The sequence below is a fragment of the Harpia harpyja genome, chromosome 9, assembly GCF_026419915.1.
Source record: "Harpia harpyja isolate bHarHar1 chromosome 9, bHarHar1 primary haplotype, whole genome shotgun sequence".
Lineage (NCBI taxonomy): Eukaryota > Metazoa > Chordata > Aves > Accipitriformes > Accipitridae > Harpia > Harpia harpyja.
The window spans coordinates 4,766,954-4,786,837 of NC_068948.1; the positions used below are offsets into that span (position 1 = coordinate 4,766,954).

General features: G+C 38.4%; 1 protein-coding gene across 3 annotated transcripts in view; it reads right to left on the bottom strand.

Moving 5' to 3' along the window:
- CDH13 (cadherin 13) overlaps positions 1–19,884 on the bottom strand; it is a 541,021-nt gene that overhangs the window by 119,013 nt on the left and 402,124 nt on the right. For all 3 annotated transcript variants that reach the window (XM_052797009.1, XM_052797007.1, XM_052797006.1), the window contains exon 8: positions 1,085–1,225. In XM_052797009.1, coding sequence (XP_052652969.1) covers positions 1,085–1,225 — 141 coding nt within the window. The remainder of the gene's footprint in view (positions 1–1,084; positions 1,226–19,884) is intronic.

A 19,884-nucleotide genomic window follows, 5' to 3' on the forward strand; every position in this document is an offset into this window, starting at 1 on the left:
CTTCCCTTTTCTTTAAAAAACCACCTCCATCCTTTTTCAATCTGGTTATCCAGTTTGTATTTATAAAAGAAATAATTATTCAAGCAAAATCGCAGTAATTTGTTTCAAAATAATCTGTTGTCAAATTGCTAAAATTAGGCCAGAAAAAAAATTAAAAAAAGGTAAAAACATACCTTAAGGAGAAAACCAAGGCTTTTATAGCAATAGGCTTTCCTTTTCTTCTAAAATTACCTTAAAATCAGCATCACTTATGCTTACTTTGCATCTTTCAGGAGTATTCCTTAAACTCTGCAGAGCCTCAGGAAACTTTTACAGCAAAACGCAAACTAGCTGTTATTAGGTAAAACTTTTGACACTCTCTAATTGTCTCCAGACACCAGTGGCAAAAATAAAAAAAATTAAAAAGAAATCAGACTAATAATAAATGTAGGGGGGGAAGGGAGCAGCGTGAGAAGGGCAGGAAATTTGGTAGATGCTTTGCCTGAAACCAGAAACTTTGCTGTAGCAGTATTACACTCTCCTGCAGGCAGTGAATATCTTTTGGTTTGGGTTGGGGATTTTTTGACTTTTCAGCCTTCTTCAGTGGAATTCAACTTGCAGGGAAAAAAAAACTTTCCTTGCAAATTCCACCTGCAGGTTAAATTTAAAGCTTTTAGGACTAGAGCTTTCATTACAGAACTCTCAAGCCAGGACAAAACATGTTGCTTTCATCCATGTTCCTGACCATCAAAAGCCCTAAGCTAGAACATAGGCAAGAGGGAATTCTCTATTTTCCCCCATAGGAGCAAAAAGAGAAAGTTACCCCTAGCAAACTTATTTTACAGGTTTTCATCCTGCTAGCCAACCTCTGAACGAAATCTCTTGACACAAATGTTTACCTTGTGGATGCATTTTGTTTTGGAAATGATGCATACAAATTTATTAACAAAAAAGAAGAAAAGAGCAGCTCCAGGAAAGTCTGTCACATTGAGCTAAAAAGATGCCTTTAAGTATTTTCTTCCATTAAGGAACATTTTTATATTTAGAAACAAGCTAATTACAATTACATGTACCATTTTGTAGAAGACAGATGGCAAACTCTTACCTCCTTCTTAGTAAATTCTGGTGGATGGTCATTTTTGTCATCAATAAGAATAGTGGCAGTTGCTGTGCCAGTTAGTCCCACATCAAGACCACCCATATCCTTAGCTTCTATAACTAGCTCATATTTTGGGGTTTCCATAGTCTGAAAAAAATAACAGAAAAGGAAAGGTTTAAAAAAAAAAAAAGACAACAGATTACATACTACTTTTAATTCACATTAAAATAGTAAATTTAAAAAAATTTAAACCTTAATTTGGCCTAATAAAACATAGCATAGAAACAGATCTGTTATCAGTGTTTTACCAAAACAGAAGCACAGCTTTCTATAAGCTTCAGCTGCTACAATGGAAACCTCATTTGGAATACAAGTGAATATTGGTAAACAGTACATAATCTACCCTGTTATTTAAGGAGATTCGGAAAGAGGAAAGAAGTTAAAATATACCTGCTCTTTAAGAGTAAGCTCTCACTTCAGTGCACCAATATTTAGCTGCTTGCTTCATCAGTGTTATGATGGGTACATAATTAAATACTAATGTCACAATCTACATATAAATTCACTTTATTAAATCACATTCATTCTGTGTATTAGCATTTAGAATGGTAATCTAAGTTTGCTTCACTGTAAGAAACAAGAAAGCAGTTTCTAAAATGGGCAACGAATGCCAGTTATTGCACAAAGCAAATGTGTATAGTTACATTAATGATCTACATCTATAATGTCCGATTCCTGTGTCATGATTACTTACCTGCCAGCCTACCTATTGTAGAACCAGACAGCATAGGTCCATAGTAAAACCTACCCTTAATTTCCCTCCCCCGAAAGACAGTCATAAGTTGGAAAAAAAGTTGTGGCCACCGTTCTGCAGTGGGAATATGACAGCATTTCTAATTCACCTCTCTTGCATCAGGCATGAAAGCACATCTGTTTGCAAGCTGGACAACAGGGTAGTAATAGGTCCCATCAAAGGCAGCTATTATCAGCATCAGAACCTGCTCCCACGGAATTTGTAGAGAATTTTGACATGGATTTCACTGGAGACAAGACTGGGCACCTAATTAAAATGAATATTTTCCCCATTCATATGGCTGCCTTATATGGAACCATCTGCCCGAAGACCATATGTACTGCATCATCAATGGAGGACACAGATGGGAAAGTGCTGCAGTCACCTTTAAAACTATATGGTAAGAATATCACGAGTGCTCAGGAATGTTTTTTCAAACCTTCCTTGAAAAGTAAGTCTGGATCTCAGGGGCAAAGTGACATAACGATGCCTGAAAAGGTGGCTAGTGGGCTTTTTCAACCTCAGACCAGCTCTATCAGCCAACAGTGATTACAAGAATGAAGGCTACACATCTTTGACATCACTCATCCTACGTCCTTTATCTAACACTTTTCCAGAGAATTAACATGCAGGGAGACAACTGGTGTTACACAACTTCGTATAGCAACACAGTGATCTCTGTTTACCACCCATGCGCTGCCTTATAAAGCAGAATCAAGGAAGCTGAAGTAGGGCTTATCCCATAGCAGAGAACATAGAATCACAGAATGGTTTGGGTTGGAAGGGACCTTTAAAGGTCATCAAGTCCAACCCCCCTGCCACGAGCAGGGACATCTCCAACCGGATCGGGTTGCTCAGAGCTCCATCCAACCTGACCTTGAATGTTTCCAGGGATGGGGCATCTACCACCTCTCTGGGCAACCTGCTCCAGTGGTTCACCACCCTCATCGTAAAAAATTTCTTCCTTATATCTAGTCTGAATCTCCCCTCTTTTAATTTAAAACTATTAGCCCTTGTCCTATCAAAACACGCTCTATTAAAAGTTAATCTTAAGCCCCCTTTAAGTATTGAAAGGCTGCAATAAAGCCTTCCCTGGAGCCTTCTCTTCTTCAGGCTGAATAACCCCAACTCCCTCAGCTTTTCCTTATAGGAGAGGTGTTCCATCCCTTTGGCCATTTTTGTGGCCCTCCTCTGGACCCGCTCCAACAGGCCCACGTCTTTCCTGCACTGGGGACCCCAGAAGTGGATGCAGTATTCCAGAGGTGGAGTAGAGGGGGAGAATCTCCTCCCTCGACCTGCTGGTCACGCTTCTTTTGATGCAGCCCGGGATACGGTTGGCTTTCTGGGCTGCGAGCGCACATTGCCGGCTCACGTCCAGCTTTTCATCCACCAGTATCCCCAAGTCCTTCTCTGCAGGCCTGCTCCCAATCCATTCATGCCCCAGCCTGTATCTCGCCACGTAAAATTTAAATGACTTATTTCTCATCTCTAGCTTAGCAAAGCAACCTCTCGGGTCACACAATCTTCTATGTCACTAAGTGATTTGAAAGCGTTTACTATACAGTGCGTTTTTGCATTATGCATTTTCCTGGGTACATCACAACACCTTTTTTGGAGCATGTGCAAGAAGGAGATCCCAATTCCTTAGTACTTAGATTTTGAAGCATTTTTAGGCCATGAGAGAAGCAACCATATCAGTTGCTCATCAGAGGCAATATATTTGCATGTAAAATCAATGAGTCAAGCCAGAAGATATATTTAGTTCTAAAAACATATGGACTACTAAAAAATCAGATGCCACTGCCACATAGGGAATCCTAAGAAATGTATTTCCTTAAGTCTTACAACATTATTCCATGAAATTCATCTCAGAAGGCAGCAAACCAAGAACAGTATTTCGATTTATAACATCATATAAATATACACAAAGAAATATTACTGACATGTCTCCAACAAAAATTCAGATTACAGAGTGGAACAAAATTCACAGTTTTCATATACTTATTTTTTAAAATTCATTCAATGTATTCAAACTTGAATGCAGCTTCTCTCCCCTCCCCTAGATGCAACTTTTTCATTATTTTGATTAGGAAGTTGTTATTCTTGTATGGAAAACTTGCAAAGCCATTTATCACTTCATGTTTATAAGCCTCTTTGCTCAGAAAAAGGCCCATTTTTACTTACAAATTGGCCTTTTTTCCTTTGAAAACTGTCCCATTTTCTATTGAAAGCAAGCCCATTTATGCTAGAAATTGTGTCTACTGCAGCAGAAATTTCTGTGACAAGAGTCCAATGTTTAAGCTCGCAACGGAATGTGAAAACATTGAATTTTTAGTAGTATTTCATATCATTACGAATACTTCACACTTTCCTGCTATGCAGCACTTTCTACATCTAGTTCTGTCACCAAATATTTGCTTTGTTAGAGAAAGCAACTCCTAACAGATCCAAACCCGAGAGCAGAGGCATGTTCCCATCAGATGCTCTCTTTACACTAGGAGATTGCATGTAAAGAACTTTTTAGCATTTCTCATACTTCTAGCCCAGTCAATTCAGGCACCAGCAGCAATTATTTGCATCTCTGTGATTTATCACACTACCGGTAAATCCTGGGACACGGGAGTGGGGATCTGTGGCCGGAGCATGGGTCCCTGTGCTCTTCCTAAGCCCGTTCCTCAGCTGACGAGGGCCAGGGTCTGGGCTGGGGACATCCCCCAGGAATTGCCAGTGCCAGCTGTCACGGCAATTCCTCATCTTTTCCCTCTTCGCAGGGCTCAGGCCTTTTACCCCAGTGCAGTCTCTCCCTGCGCTTGCTCCCATCTGGTGAGAAATGGGTGTTCCTGGAGGAGGGCAGTGAAGGAGAAAAGCAGCCTTTCTTCATCTTCTCCATCCCTGCTACACCATGCAGGTTAGGGATAAATGCAGCCCCCACTCTTGGTAGCATTTTGGGACCCCACAGTTGCTCAGACTGGTGTCCCACCATGACATTGCCTGTCACTAAACCCAGGCCCCCAGCTTCTGGAAGCAGTGACCTAGCCCCCGAAGCATACTCTCGCAAAACCAATCCAATTAATACCGTTTGGATAGCGAGCTGCTAGCAATATAAATATGCAGCGAGTCTCAACAAAGCGGATCTACAGCTAAAAAGGATAATAGATGATTTTAGTAAATGAACATTAAGTCGCTGTTTGTGCGGCTTATTATTTATCAACTGTGACTTTGTGGAGTGTAACACTGTTGAGACGGTTTGTATAATTACAGCAGGAGAACCATTCCTTTCCCCATAAATTTTCACTCCAGTCATTTAGCCACGGCAGGGGTGACACTGGCAAATTGTTTGGTTTGCCAAGGAGGCGAACTGTGTCTTGAGTGTTTTTCTTTGAAGGTCCACCCACTGCCATTCTCACCAGTGTTAACATTCCTATCAGATTTCACTCCCCTGCCGCCTCGACATAACTGGTTCAGCACTAGTAAGCAACGAGAGGCCAGAACAGCACTTTTTCAGATTTCAGATTCCTGACAAAGCCAGCAGGATCTAATCACAACAGAGGGAAATAAAAGTTTGGTGTAGATACACACAGGTGGAACAAACCAAGTGATTACTTTTAGGTGGTGCTGAATGAAACCAGATAATGATGGTTTTCTGCTGAGTTTTAATCTTTTAATATTTCCTACAGATACAATAAAAAACTAACAGTGACTTAAGAGAAGCAAGCCATGGCTAGTATTTCACATCACCAGCAGTAACAGTCCAAGTCTTAGCATAAGCTATCACTTGCAGGCTGTAAGGCATTCACGTGCCATTTAAATTCAGCTGGGATTGACAGCATCCTCAGTACAGTAGGACTCAAAATGTAAGATGGAAACAAGTGGAACTACTTACATGATTACAAGAAAGGTTTAGAAGCCTTAGGTGGACATGTTTGAAAATATCAGTGGTCAAGTCCTGAATTTCCAGTTATGTACATGGACTCTCAGAGCCTTGGTATTGCTAGAACAACAACAAATCCCCTGAAACTTCAGACGCCCAAAGCTTTTAGAAGTGTAACCAATGTGTCTCCCCTTGTTTATTTATCTGGTAAGGAAGTGCAATCACTCAGGAAGCTGAGGTTTTCACCGCAGCCTGGCTTTTTTTTCCATCTATCTTTAGGCATCCAAATTCAGTGTCTGCTCTTTGGAGCATCACTGCCATGAAGTCAAAGGAGAGAAGTCATTTCTGTATTTGTCTGCACTGATGATCTCAAGAGCTCAGTGGTCCTTAGTGCACATACCTTGGTGCATGACTAAAGCTGGTTTAAGATCTTAATGACTTGATAAAGATCACAAAAAGTAGCACCAAAGTGAGGAACAGAAATCCCATTCTGGCACTGTATTAAAGAAGTGTATCCAAGCAGTGAATGATTAATTGTTTATCTAGATTCAATGGCCCTGGTAACTTTACCTTTGGTTGTGGGAGGAGGGAGGGAAAAATCTACTTTTGCTTAACTTCTGAAGTTCAAAAATTTCAGTTAGACTTTTTATTTGAATATAAAGAAAAACAGAACAAGTAAAGCAGTTTCACAAGAAAGAAGAGCATGAGAAAACTCCTGTAACAAAGACCTCTTTTTGCCATTGATACCTGAAGCAGTTATGACTAAATCTAATCTATAAAGTTGGCATACAGATTGCACATGTATGAAAAGCACTTCATTCTGGCTGAAAATTGAACTCCTGGTCACTGTTAGTGTCAGTCAGATACAATGTACATTGGGAAACCTATTTACTAAAATCATGCTTTCTGTTTTTTCCAATATAACTATCTAGTTATTTTCAGGAGATAATATATTTTCTGGAAGGACACACTATGGGGTATTTGTGACACTGAAGCTAAACTAAGAAGAATTTCGATCAAGGCTTAATCTTCTTTGTAACATGTGTAGATGGACTGGGTTCAGAATTTTAGGCTGCTTTAGTCTTTTAGTTAATCTGTAATTCAAAGATGTTTAAACAGGAGTTCAACATATTTTCTTGTCAATCTTTACAACACTGTTTTTACCACCAGTATTTAAACTATATGTAAGGGGGCTGAAAAAGAATAATTTTGGCAAACGTCATTTTTCCCTTTCGCATTTATTCACATAATCAGCCTGCTACCCAACTCAGTATAATTTGTAGCTTCTTTTTTAGTGAATTTTAGGATCCTGCTAAGGATTTCAGGCTGTGAAACCCTGCCTCCCATCAGCACCCAGCTAAAACCTGCAGACAGGCACCAAAGTCTGGAAAAAAACCAGGACTCTTCAGTGTTTCCTCCTGGCTGGGTGTCCCCCCTGAAGTGTCTTTAGCTAGGTCTTCATCCAGTGCTCTGCAGTCATTGTAAACCACCTATGAATTGCATGTCCAGAAAAGGGCACACTTAGTATCACAACACCCAAGCCTTTGTTTGGTGCTTCAGTGCTTCATCTAAAAAAAAAAAAAAACAACTGGGGAGAATAGAAACTCCCGAATATGTACTCAGTTGCTAAGATCAAAACAAACACTGTTTGGGAAGCAAACACTGTACAGAACGGTCAAAACTCTTGCAAGGGTTTTAAGTATCCTTTTAGGCTATCTTAATATTTATTACCAATAGAGAGTTTTTTACTGTTTCATGGATATTAGTATTTTCTACAACAATGCACCCATGCCTCAACACTTCTATTTATAATTCTGTTTATAAACTATGTATTCATGCATAATCCTATATCAGTAGTGTGCTACCATATCATAATTGCTACTAATGCCTTTATAATATAAAGCTAACCAAAAAGAAAAATTAGGATTTAAATAATTTCAGTTCACGCTAAATAAATGCTTGTGTTCATTTAAGATGATAATTGCATACAGTATGTACTGAATATGTCCTATTAAGACATAATCAATGTTCTTGTTGAGTAACAATATCAACAGTCAATCTAACATTGTTCCAGAGCACGCTGTCAGGATTTTGACAAATGTAGAATAAAAAAAGTGAAGCAGTGTGACTATTAACAGCTCTAACAGACATAATGCTTTTATAATTATAATATCAGCATTTATTTTAAATGCCAATTGGTGCTGTGTAAAAAGGGCAACATACACAAAGCCTTTGCATTCAGAGCTTGAATTACAGTTTGATGAATACAAAAACCCAAACAATTTTGTAACGTAAATCCTCTTTAGCTCACCAATTTCCAATTTTTTGTATCATAAAGGAAGGTCTACAGTTTAATCACTGTAATAATGTACTTCTGTTATGAAGAAAATCAATATCTATTTACTACCCACAGGAGACATATAGTTCATAGGTATATCTGGAAGCAAAAGGAAGACTAAATTTTCTCCTTCAGCAGTTGCTGTTGAAAAAGGAAAGAAATTGCTCCAAAGTGCTTGATACAAATAGCTTTCCTGGCCAGAGATATTTTTTTCCCATCAAGAGGCAATCTGTAACTATTTAATATATAGGATGTATAGGATCAAGACTTTAATTCTTCATAATGCTGACATAACTATAGGGCTGATATACATGGATATGTTTGTTATACTTTACATGGAAATACAGGAACTGTACGTGCATGTTTCCAATATTTTGTGTAAAATCAGTTTTGATTGATATGCAAATTAGGATTTAGAGTTGCTATTGAATTCGTATCATTTTGGAAAAGGCTGCCAACCATGATGGGGAGACAAGCTTTCCTTCGAGAAACATTAGAAATCTGCAGAGAAAAACTATTTGTTTACTGCTCACTCACTGTACAAACATGTGCATCTCGGCTCTTCTATATAAGCACCACAATATTTGTGCAGACATTAACTTCATTTAAGGGAGCATCCTTACATTGAGAATGTTATTAATAAGGAATTTCTCCTTGGGTAGAGATCACCAATTTCTAGGACAGAACAGTGATTGAAGCTCCATTTAGTCTGAGATATTTCCATTTAAATTATTATTGTTAGTTAGGCTTTTACCAAAATCAAGCCCTGGGAAGAGAGCAAATATTCAGTATTCTAAAGAAAATCCTTAATTATCATAAAAGATATAACACCATTGAAGTTAGTATCCCTACACTGTTTTTTAGCAGCCAAAGATATTTCCCTGAGTATAATTTGTTTGGAACAGAGTGGCATGTTGATCTGCAACAGCTACTCACTAGATGCTCATGGTTTGGGAAAAGAAACATTTTCCATGTCCGCTGTGCTAGAAGTATAAAGTACTATAATAAATTTGAATAGCAATGGAGAATAAGAATCACAATGTCCCAAGGAAAATACTTGCTGTCAAATGTCATTAAATCAAACTTTTTTTTTTTTTTTTAAACACAAGCTATGTTTCAGCTTTCCTTCTGGACAAATGTATGTAATTTCTTTTTTTTTTCAGGAAAAAAATTCAGTTGTTCCTCATAATTAAACAGTACTGCAGAAACCTTTCATTCCAGTGTGAAAGCATCAATTATTATGTAACTTCTTTTGCTGATTTTAGAACATTTAATCACTCTATTATTATTACATACTCAGAGGTGTCAGAAATACAACTACCACACTCATCTCACGTAAACCTTCTGTCAACAGCAGACAATAGCTATAGTGAGCGTCTACTCCCCAGTCCTAGGTCTGAAGAAAGAGAACTACATTATAGTCTATATGCAACTATAGGTCCTGATATATGCAAACGTTCCCTTTGTATTTACGTCACTAAGACTGTTGTTACTGCTATGCCCTTCCAAAGATTGTCCTGAGTTTAAGGAACACGTATAATCACGCTTGCTAGATCCGAGTTCCTCCAAGCACTGTGTTATATGGTAGTCCAGCTCGCTACCTCAAAGCTCACTGGAGTTTGCAAACCCTTCCTGCAGTCACAGACATACCCTTTAGGAGGTGAAGTGTGTCATTCAGAAGGATGTGGGTTTGGAGGCTAAGGCAGCTGTAAGCTCTTTTTGGAATAGCTACACACAAACATAACTTGGCCATGAAGCCTGCCCAGGTTGGAGCATCCTGTCCATTATCCATAATTCTCCACAGCTCTGACTTTTCACAAAGTGACACGCTGCCCTAACACATCTTCCCATGTGCTGCATATTCCTAATGTTAGCATTTCCCTTTTCACAGTGCTTGCACCAAGAAGAACCCTCAACCCTTCTTGTACATGAAGTGCCTAGTATTCTGCTAACCTGGTCCTTTAACATAGTACCAAAACATTACCAAAACCATGGCGCTGCCTCTATTCCTTATTGACTATATACCTACTAGTGTTTATATTCCGATTTTTGATGCTGGATAGAAAACACTGTATGTTATTCACATTAATTAATTGCACCCAGATAAAAACTATTGATGGAGCAGGTGGCAAACAGTTTCCCTGGTGCTTAACACTTTCCAAGCCTTAACACATTGAACACTGCAACAATGCTAATAAGCAAAGCCTTCCAAGGACTTTTTCATTAAAATCAGAGCACATGATCAGAAATGTTAACAGTCTGACTGACGGGTGTAGGAGCCACCATTCTGCCCAGTCCTGATTAATACACTTGCAAGGGAATACTGAAACTACTATACATTCTGCCAATTTGTACTTATTTTTACAATGGTAACAGTTTGAACAGAGCATATCAGAAAAGCTTTGTCCCAGAATAAATAAAAGTCTGCATCAGCCCACCCCGCTGGGTGAGAGAAGGTAAGATTCAGTTCTCCTGCCTGAACAGGACATTCAACTTGGTTGTCTTGACTGCTTCAGAAAGTACTAAACCTCAAGCTAGCTGTCAGGAGCACACAAGATAAGAACTCCCTTCTGGATTACAGATATTTCTTTCAGCAAAGATTTTTTTTTTTCAGATCACTATGTTTCTGTAACAAATGTTCATTTCAGCAAATCAATATATATCCATAAAAACTGTTCTGTAATACCCAATCGGCTCTGTTTGCAGTGTTAATTATATATTTCATTTTAACAGTCACAATTTGCAATTCAAATAATCTGCAGACCAAAAGATATTTGCTGAAAAAAATATTCAAATAATTTTCAGCCATTAACATATTAGAGTTGTACAATCTGTTTGCAGACAATTTGTGAAGAGAAAGAAGGGCAAAGTTGTTCTAATAAATTATTAGTTGCAAATTATCGAATCATTCTTAGTCCCTGCCATACGTAGAAATGAGTCTATTTAAATCCAAAAACATAAATGGAGAAACAACTTTCTCCAACACAGTAACCTACCACGGTTATCAGTAGAGACAGCTTTCCAAATATCTCTGTATTAAAATACCTCTGCCAAGAGAATTCCCTAAGTAAATGAAGGGTGTAAAGGTCACATAATAAGGATCAGTACACAGAGATGAGTGAAGGTGTTCTCCTGTAACTTTAAGAGAGAAAAAAATCATAAGCAACCCCCAAAGTATTCAAGCCTGAAAAGATCCTCAGCCCAGCATAAATCAGCACAGACCCACTGACTTTAAATGGGCTACCCAAGTTTATTTACACATTTATTAAGCTATAACTTACCATGTTTATGAATGAACATGCATCTATGCTTTCATGCCACAATATAAGATGCTTCCGTCTCTTGTAAAACTGTAGGGGTTCCCATAAATTTGCATTTAAAACAAAGCAGAACCAAGTGCCAAAGGCTGCCTTCCAAATCATCATGGCATCAAGAGCATGAGAGCCCAAAACCCACACTTTGAAAAGAAGTTCCCAAATTCTTCAAAACAGGAGGATGAAGATAATATTTCCTGCCTTGTTGCAGGTATAATCACATTAGAATTAGGGAAACCTTGTTCATCAGTAATCACAAGAGGGTGTCTGTGCCTGTGTTTGTACAACACAGGCTCTGGAAACTAATGAGAAGTTCTAGGCATTTAACCCAGTGGGGAGGGGGATCAATCCACGGTATAAATATTTCATACAAAAGCAGTAACACGCAGCTGGTCAGCACTCCCCTCTCTTTACTGGAAACAAATTGCTTTCCTAAATTGTGTGGACAGCAGCCAATGGCAGTTATCAGTGATCTCATTGATAAACGCTCATTATACCTGCAGCCCTGAAATGGAATCCTTCACTGAGAAAAGAAACAAAAGGCTCGATCAACCATGCTTATCTGTGCTTGAATTTGCTCCTCCTTGAGTCTGAATCAGGCTCAACAAGCCCTGAAGTGTTTTCTGCAGGCTTTGGAGGAGGATACTGAACAGTTCCAAAAGGTAAACAAGGCTTTTCACGAAAGTGTGTGTCCCAGAAAAGGCATCTCCAGAGCAGAGGAAACAAAAAAAAAAAACCCAAACAAAAACCAGCTGAGTTTTATCTTCTTAAGCTGCCAAGAAGTGGGTCTGAACAAGGCAGAGGGAAAACCTGAAGCAGTTCAACCTAAGCTTATTCCCAACATCTCTCTTTCCTCACAAAATCAGCTCTGAACCAAGCAACAAAACAAGAACATAGCTTAAATCCTGGACACTGTAGGCCTCTCTACTCCCAGACTGCATTTATTAGCACACATTTTTGAAGGATTGCAGGAAACAAAGTGAAACCTAACGCTGATTATTTTATTATCTGCCACCATCAAGCAACCTGTCATCTTACCAGAGCTGAATTTAGATTGATCAAGTTTATACCACTGAGACCTGACTGGATGCCAATGCAACACTTCTACTAATCTACCTCGTCATTCCAAGACATAACAGAGCCATACAGTGCCTTTCTTCACCTTTTCATCAAACGTCAAATCCTAGATGGACGTTCAGGCAAGTCAAATTCATTTAAATGCATCCAGTTGACAGTAGCAGTCCCAGAGAAAGCTGCTTGACCACAGGCCCATGCAGGGCTTGCATATACTGTTGCTTCCGTGCTGATCAGGAAAGGCCTTTTGAAGTGAACTTTCCCGCTGTTTACACTTACTAAGCTCCAGTTTGCATCACTGAGAATGTGGCAACTGGATTTCTTTCAGCTGAAATTCAACTGGAGAATGTGCTCTGGGTGCCACCCAATTCTTTCCAGCCATCAGCGTGATTCAGCCTGGGGGACCAGACTAGAGCTGTCTGAAGTGAAAAATTGCAGTGTACGACATGGATGTCAGGTCCTCAGCCTGAACTATTTTGCTCTACAGATCTGCTTCTACTGGTCTACTCTATCTGCTAATGCAGAAATAGCCTTACAGTCCACAATAAGTGAGTCAGCTATAGAGTTTACAGTCTCTAATTAGTGACAGCAACCTCTTACCACAGACCAGGCAAGGAGACAACAGCAGGGACAAGAACCAATAGAACTCCCAAAGTCCCAAAGGCGCAAGACCAGGATGAACCATCTGATAAACCATCTGACAGTACCCGATGCAAAGGCTTTTCAAGTAGGTGCTTCATCCTTACCCCCAAACAGCATCTCTAGATCTACAAAAGCTTAGCATTATTCCTGTGCCCAGTTTATACTGAAGAATGTGAACAAGGCCATTTGTTCGCCAAGGTCTGTGACTGATCACTGGGAAACAGGTTTCTCGAGGATCTTTGCACAGCAGCTGAAAATGAAAGTTTTCCTTGAGTTTCAATTTATAATCATCTAAACCAATATTCTCTGCCTAGGTAATAAAAGATAATAAGTTTTATGATACCTCCCTAATGCCAAGTCTTTACATAATCTGTTATCAGATGAATCAAAATGACGCTTACTGGGTTAACGTCAGAAATCACATTCTCACAAATTAGGTGCACTTAGATTATATTTCCCTCCATAAACATTCCAATTCCCACAACAGAAAGCGATGTTATAAAGGTCAGGACGGAAATTGTGTTTCTGCTGTGTAATCTGCTTTGCAAATTTGTACCGGTGGTCAAAATGCCCAGAAAACTCAATTACTGACTTGCTATGACAACCAAACATCAGAAGGCCTAGGCAGACAGAGGTTATTTCTAAAATTAGTACCCTAATGCAAAAAGCATATTCTATGTTTCTAGATGTACAACCTTTGCCTGATGTTTATATTGTTAAATATTAAAGGAAGCACTGTCTATTATTTCAGGCATGTTATCAGGAACACAATATTCTAGTTAAACAGGTGCATTCGAAGTTGGAGTTAGAGGGGAAAAAGACCCTCCATGTCCATTTGAACCACTTACCGTTTAAACTTGGTACTCTAATCAAAATAGTCACCAAATGTTACTTTTAATCACTATTATAATTTTTCCTGTAATTTTTTATGCAAATCTTATTTTAGAGTTTAGTGTTCTGTTGCCAGTAATAATTCCAGGTAGCTTTTGAAATAAAGGACCCTGCTGAGAGTGTAATGAATCAGTAAATGATACTAGCTTTGCTCGTGGACAAAAACAATTCTAGTGGCTGCATTTATACTCTCATTGGGTTATATCCGCAGAATATAAATTGATCTAATTCTAAATTATCCAAGGGAAAATGATGTAAAATGGATTTCAATTACACGATTGCTGTTTTACCAAAAAGCTTATCACACTATGGGGTGAAAAATCAACGCCTCCATAGGATTTACTTTCTGATAAAAGACGTAACAATGGAATTTTCCATTTAAAATTTCTCCAGTCAATTTCATTCTTTTCTTACTTAATCCAACGTATCTTTTTATCAGCTTCCTTTCATGATAAAAAATAATTAAATGCCTTATTTGGAGTTCCTATACTTTCTGCTTTGGTTAATAAGTTCTATTTTTGCCAAACTTTCATAATCCTACTTAAATCTTCTAAGAGCATCCGGTAACAAAACAGCTCCCTCCTCCCCACCCCCCTAAAGTCAGGCTTTGTTTTCTTGCAACCAAACCAAGATTTCTAGGTCATTCTCACTTTTAGACTTAGTCTGTCACTGCCTTGTGCAGATTTTGCACTATAGTACAGCTGCTTTTAGTGAACAATAAGGGATGTTAACCTGCTACAGGTTGCTCCTCTTATAAGTTTGTCTCTGCACTAGAACTGTACACAGCCGCTTTCTATAAATCAGTCTTCCAAAGATTTTTACATTCACTATAAAAGAAAGAATAATTCATTTGTTTTATTAGTAGTACCAAGATAGAATCTACTAGTAGTATGAATGTAGTGTGGTGAACTAGAAGAAAACCAATAGAAAATAAACATAAAAAAGTAAGTGTGGGAAGATCATGCATGCAGAATAATTTTCCTTTCAAGGATTTTGGAAGATTCAATAAATGCATAGCTCTTTGGATAAATAGAAAATCTCACAAAAAGGCATCAGAACGCTGGCAGATACTTGACATAAAATATAGGACACATTGCTCAAATAATAAGAAATAATACTGAGGTATAAACTTGACTTCTCTTCTGTACAATCCAGCAGCTGTATGTTCTTTTAAAGGTTTAGCAGCATAGTTTTCTGGCCCAAAATCTTGCTCAAGACTTTGTCTCAGTGAAATAAATTTTGCTTTATAGGAAGAACATTATATTTTTATTCATTGCAACGCCATAGTATTTGTTAAAAAAATTGCCTGAAGTAATAGCATTCTCAAAAAGTATTTGGCTAATTTTGTCTGCTTTCCCCTATGAAGCATCACCATAAATTATTTATGTCAGGTTCCTGAGGATCTGTTATCCTGGTCTTCCTGTTCAAGGAAATACTCTGCCAGAAGGTCTGAGATGTGACAGATCTGGGAGGCTTATGACCATCCGCAGCAAGAGATCAGCAAAGTTCATGGGAAAGTTCTCTTCACCTTCAACAAGTTTGAGTGAAACATTCTTATGGGAAGCAGACTGTACAACTATCTCCTCAGGTAGAAACACTCAGTGATGCAGTCTTCATTTTAATCATTTGATCATTTTAATCAGGACGTTGCACTAGCAAAGGTCCAAAGAAATCTTACGTGCTCTGCTTTAATAATGAAACATCAGTTAACGTTTTATAATATTGCCTTGTTGTAACTGGTTTATATCATATATAAAGTAACTTAGTAAAACGTATAGAACTAGCACAAATGAAGTTATAGTGAGCTAAGACTGCACAGCATATTTTGTAGTAAGTATGGTACCAAAATATCCTTCATTCATGCTACTCAATGTCAAAAATTTCTGGAGGCCTGTTGCTCTGCAAAGCGGTTTTATATACAACTTTCCTTCAGGAGAATTTCCAAAACACACTGCAAAGAAAAAAGAATCATTGCTAATTTTCAGAGTTAAGACAGACAGAAAGATAAGAGTTAATGACTGAGAGAAATCCAGTGTTTTGTATTAAGGAAGGGACAAACTGCAATTAAGTGCATAACATCTGTCACCATGGAGAGACAGAGGGGAGGTAAATATGTGAGGTAGGATATGAGTGGATGTGGGGGTGAGCAGAGGTCAGGGAACTGTGATGGAGCGAGTCTGTAAAGAGTTTTGAAACCTTGAAGTCCCATTTCCAGGCAGTTCTTGTAGACTAAAAGCAGTAAACCCAACAATGGAGAGAACGGTACGAGAGGCACTGCTAGCAGGAAGAGAAGTGGGAGGGAAGAATACTTCACTCCCTTGAAGAACTGGGAGGAGACATCCATAACATTATTAAACAAACTTTTCAGAGCTAGAAAGTAGCCAAGTAGCACGGATGTCTGAAGGGACCCACGCATCCTTGTGTTTCCCACCATGGCATTTTAGCATAGCTCATATGGCAGAAGACAGATACAGAACTATAGTACAGACAAATTCTGGCTGTGGCCCAAATGCTTTGATAAGCAAGTTTGCCCACAAGCAAGGCAAGAGCTTTTAATAGCATGAAACAAACTGGGTCAAAATCCTTTCAGTGCAGTGCATCTTAGACACACATAAATAAATATAATTTTGTATTACTGTCTGACATCTCGTAAAGATTTGCGATTATGCCAAATAAATGACTGAGGCACCTTTTCAATTCTCTACAGATTAGAATTTTCTGTGTCTAGAATGTGTACCAGGGGAATGTATGAAACTCGCAATTCGTATTTCAGGATGTCCTTCAACAGCTGTTGGACCAACAGTACATTTGATACTGACCTCCCTCAGATCAAGATCTAATTCCTGACATTTCTGCTGGTCAGAGATTATGTGTCATTTTGGAATGCCCTGCAACCTTTACCAAATCTAAGAAACTCTTATTCACATAAATAATTTATATGTACATTATCTCCTACTGAAACCAACAAATGAGTCAGAGTTGCAGGATCAGGTTCATGTCCTGGAACTACTTCAAAACATTTTTGTAAAAAGGAAATCAAAGTGGGCATGGCAACTGTAAATCTAATGGGTTTTAAATATAATTAATATTGAATACTAAAAATTAGGGTGTATAATCATAATGACAATTCAAGCTTAAGAAGAGTAGCACAGTAATGAAAGCATTAAGAGCAATACCCTTTCTCTCTCTCTCTCAATGGAAGTGTTTGAAACTATGATTTAATACAAATCCACTATTTGAAATGAGATTAACAAATATTAGTCTTGTTAGAAATTTTAATATTATTTGGATAAACTTTATTGAGAGAGGAAGAAAAGGAACACAGAAATTTCAAATTCACAAGAAAAGTGCAGAATAGAATTAAATTTTCTGCTGCCTTAAAAGCCTATCGAGGTCACTTTAACTTAAACAGATTTCTAGAGGTAGAAAATGCTGAGTTAACATTACAATAAACAGAACTGATTGGAAGGGAGGCTACAAGTAAAACAATTAGCTTAATAAACAGATGGAGAAGACACTTTCAAAATTACTGCCTTTGTCAAACGTTCAGCATCTTAAGCCTGGTAAGACCCTGTTTATCGAAGCAGGAATACAATTACTGGGGAAAATGTAAAATAAAATTTATACTAGATATGCGTGAACTTATTAAAGCAGAACTACAGTACACAAAGGAAAGTAAAGCAGAATAAAAAAAAAAAATCAGCATCTATATTTCTCTTTCTGGGAATTCAAAGGCTGGCAACGGATTAACAAGGCAAAATTCAGTTATTTCCCAGTATTCTCCCTCTCCCCAAGCTTTGCCTTCTCTGCATCTATCCCCGTTTCAAAAATATTTCAGGCACCAAATGAAAAACTTGCACATTCAGCCATGCTTCCTGTCAGGAAGGATATCACGATGGGAGACAAAATCGAGCAAGGTTATCTCTCCATGGGAGTGAAACTGTCTGCAGTTCTCCAGGCTTGACGAGAAAATGCTGAATGAAATGCCTGACTCTCAACTAATAATGATACATACATGTTAAAAACTGTCTGTAAGGTCTGAATGTGCCCTGGAGCATGGTGTGTCCCAGGATGGACGTGTTACACTTTGTTGGGACTTCGAAATGCGATGAACTCGGCTATTAAGATCAAGAAAAAGAAAATCTTTCCTTAATAAACAGTTAAGTCGGCAGTTTGCACAATCCCAGTGCCTCAGGATGTGGACCAGGAGAACAGTGCCATAGGACCTCGCTCACACTGCGGCCAGAAGATTCCTCTAGCTGAGTCTAGTCTGGAGGCATACTAAAACGTATATAGTGCCAGTGGAGCTTTGCCTGGGACGAGTTATGTTATTTGCTTAAATGTGTTTTTCTGAAGTCGGACCTACAAGAGGGTGTCAGAGGATAATGAGTTTGGACTCCACTGATTTCCCTGGAGCTAAGGTTTTGCCCTGATGTAGGACAGGGTAGGTAAAATGGATTTATAATACCCACAGTGTTTATCAGATGCATTCTCTTTTTCGGTGTATTCCAATTCCAGGTGGTGAAGAACAGCACCAAACAGCACCCATTTTAGTAGGCATTCAGATCATTCATCATCTTGAGTAGACCGCTGAGCCGTGCCCACACAGAGATAACTAACACCTCATTATTTAGTCCATGGTGCATAATTCACAATGGAAATTTTCCCTTACAATACTTAGGAGAGGAGCACTTTAAAGGAAAATACTACAGAACAAAGAAAGGAAAATATATAGTTTTTAAGGTAATTTCCAAATAATAGCAAATCACAGAGTATTTTTTGATCAGTCCTGGAAGAATGAAGGGTTATGTTCAGTTTAATCAATATTTTTGAGATATGGTTCCACAGAATCTAAGCATTTTAACCAGAATTTTATACAGCTGAGACATTCCTCCATCAATATTCAAACTAGACAGTTGATCGTATCTGTTAGATGGCATATAACTTCTTCCAAAACAGCCCTACATTAAAAGGGCATCAAATTCTGCCCTTGAAGTTTATTTACAGATGCCCTGTTTACCAGAGGTCAATATATTTGGTCCTGACAGCGTCCAGAATAGCACTGGACAATTATTGTGAAGAAAAATATATCTCTCCACCTGCAGGGATTAAAAGAAATACTACGGTATCTTTGACTTCAATGTAACTGGTAGCATTTTTGGCAGCAATCCCAGAAACAATTGGCTACTAATAAAGGCACCTCTGAATATAATGCTCTCTTCAAGGGAAACTATTGCAACGTGCAGCGAGGACTCAGCCAGGATGGCTTCAGTTCCACTTGGGAAGCTAAATCCAGCAGGCACCTACTTCTACCTTCTCACGTATGCACTGTTGGTAGAAATTGCTCATGGGCTGCTAGTGTAAAGTATCCAGCACCTTGTAAATTCATTCACTCATTTCCCCACGTGGACAAGTTACCAGGAAATGCAATTTGCTCATGATTATAAAATGAGATCTGTTGATTACTGGCTAAAAAGGAACAGGAGAAAGCCTATAAAGAAATCCACACTTACAGTGAACTGTACTTCAATAACTCCCATGTAGGCAGCTGTATGGGTTCACGTCAATGAACATATTTTGGAAATAACCAGTATTAGTTAATTAACTCTAAAAAGAGAGCAAGGGTTTCATCCTTACAAGTGCCTTTTTTAACAGGACTTCTTTATCCAAGCCTTGAACTAAAGTAAGAATTCCGCTATTAAACAACATACTATTTGAATCTATGACAGAGCAATATGCTACTTTTACTGTGCATAGCCTTCAATTTAGCATGCAGCGTAATAACCAGAAGTAATGAAATGTGTCTTTACATGACAATTCTGATGTCCACCACAAACATCCATTAACTGGCTCCAGCAACACCCCACAGACAGGTTAATTGAA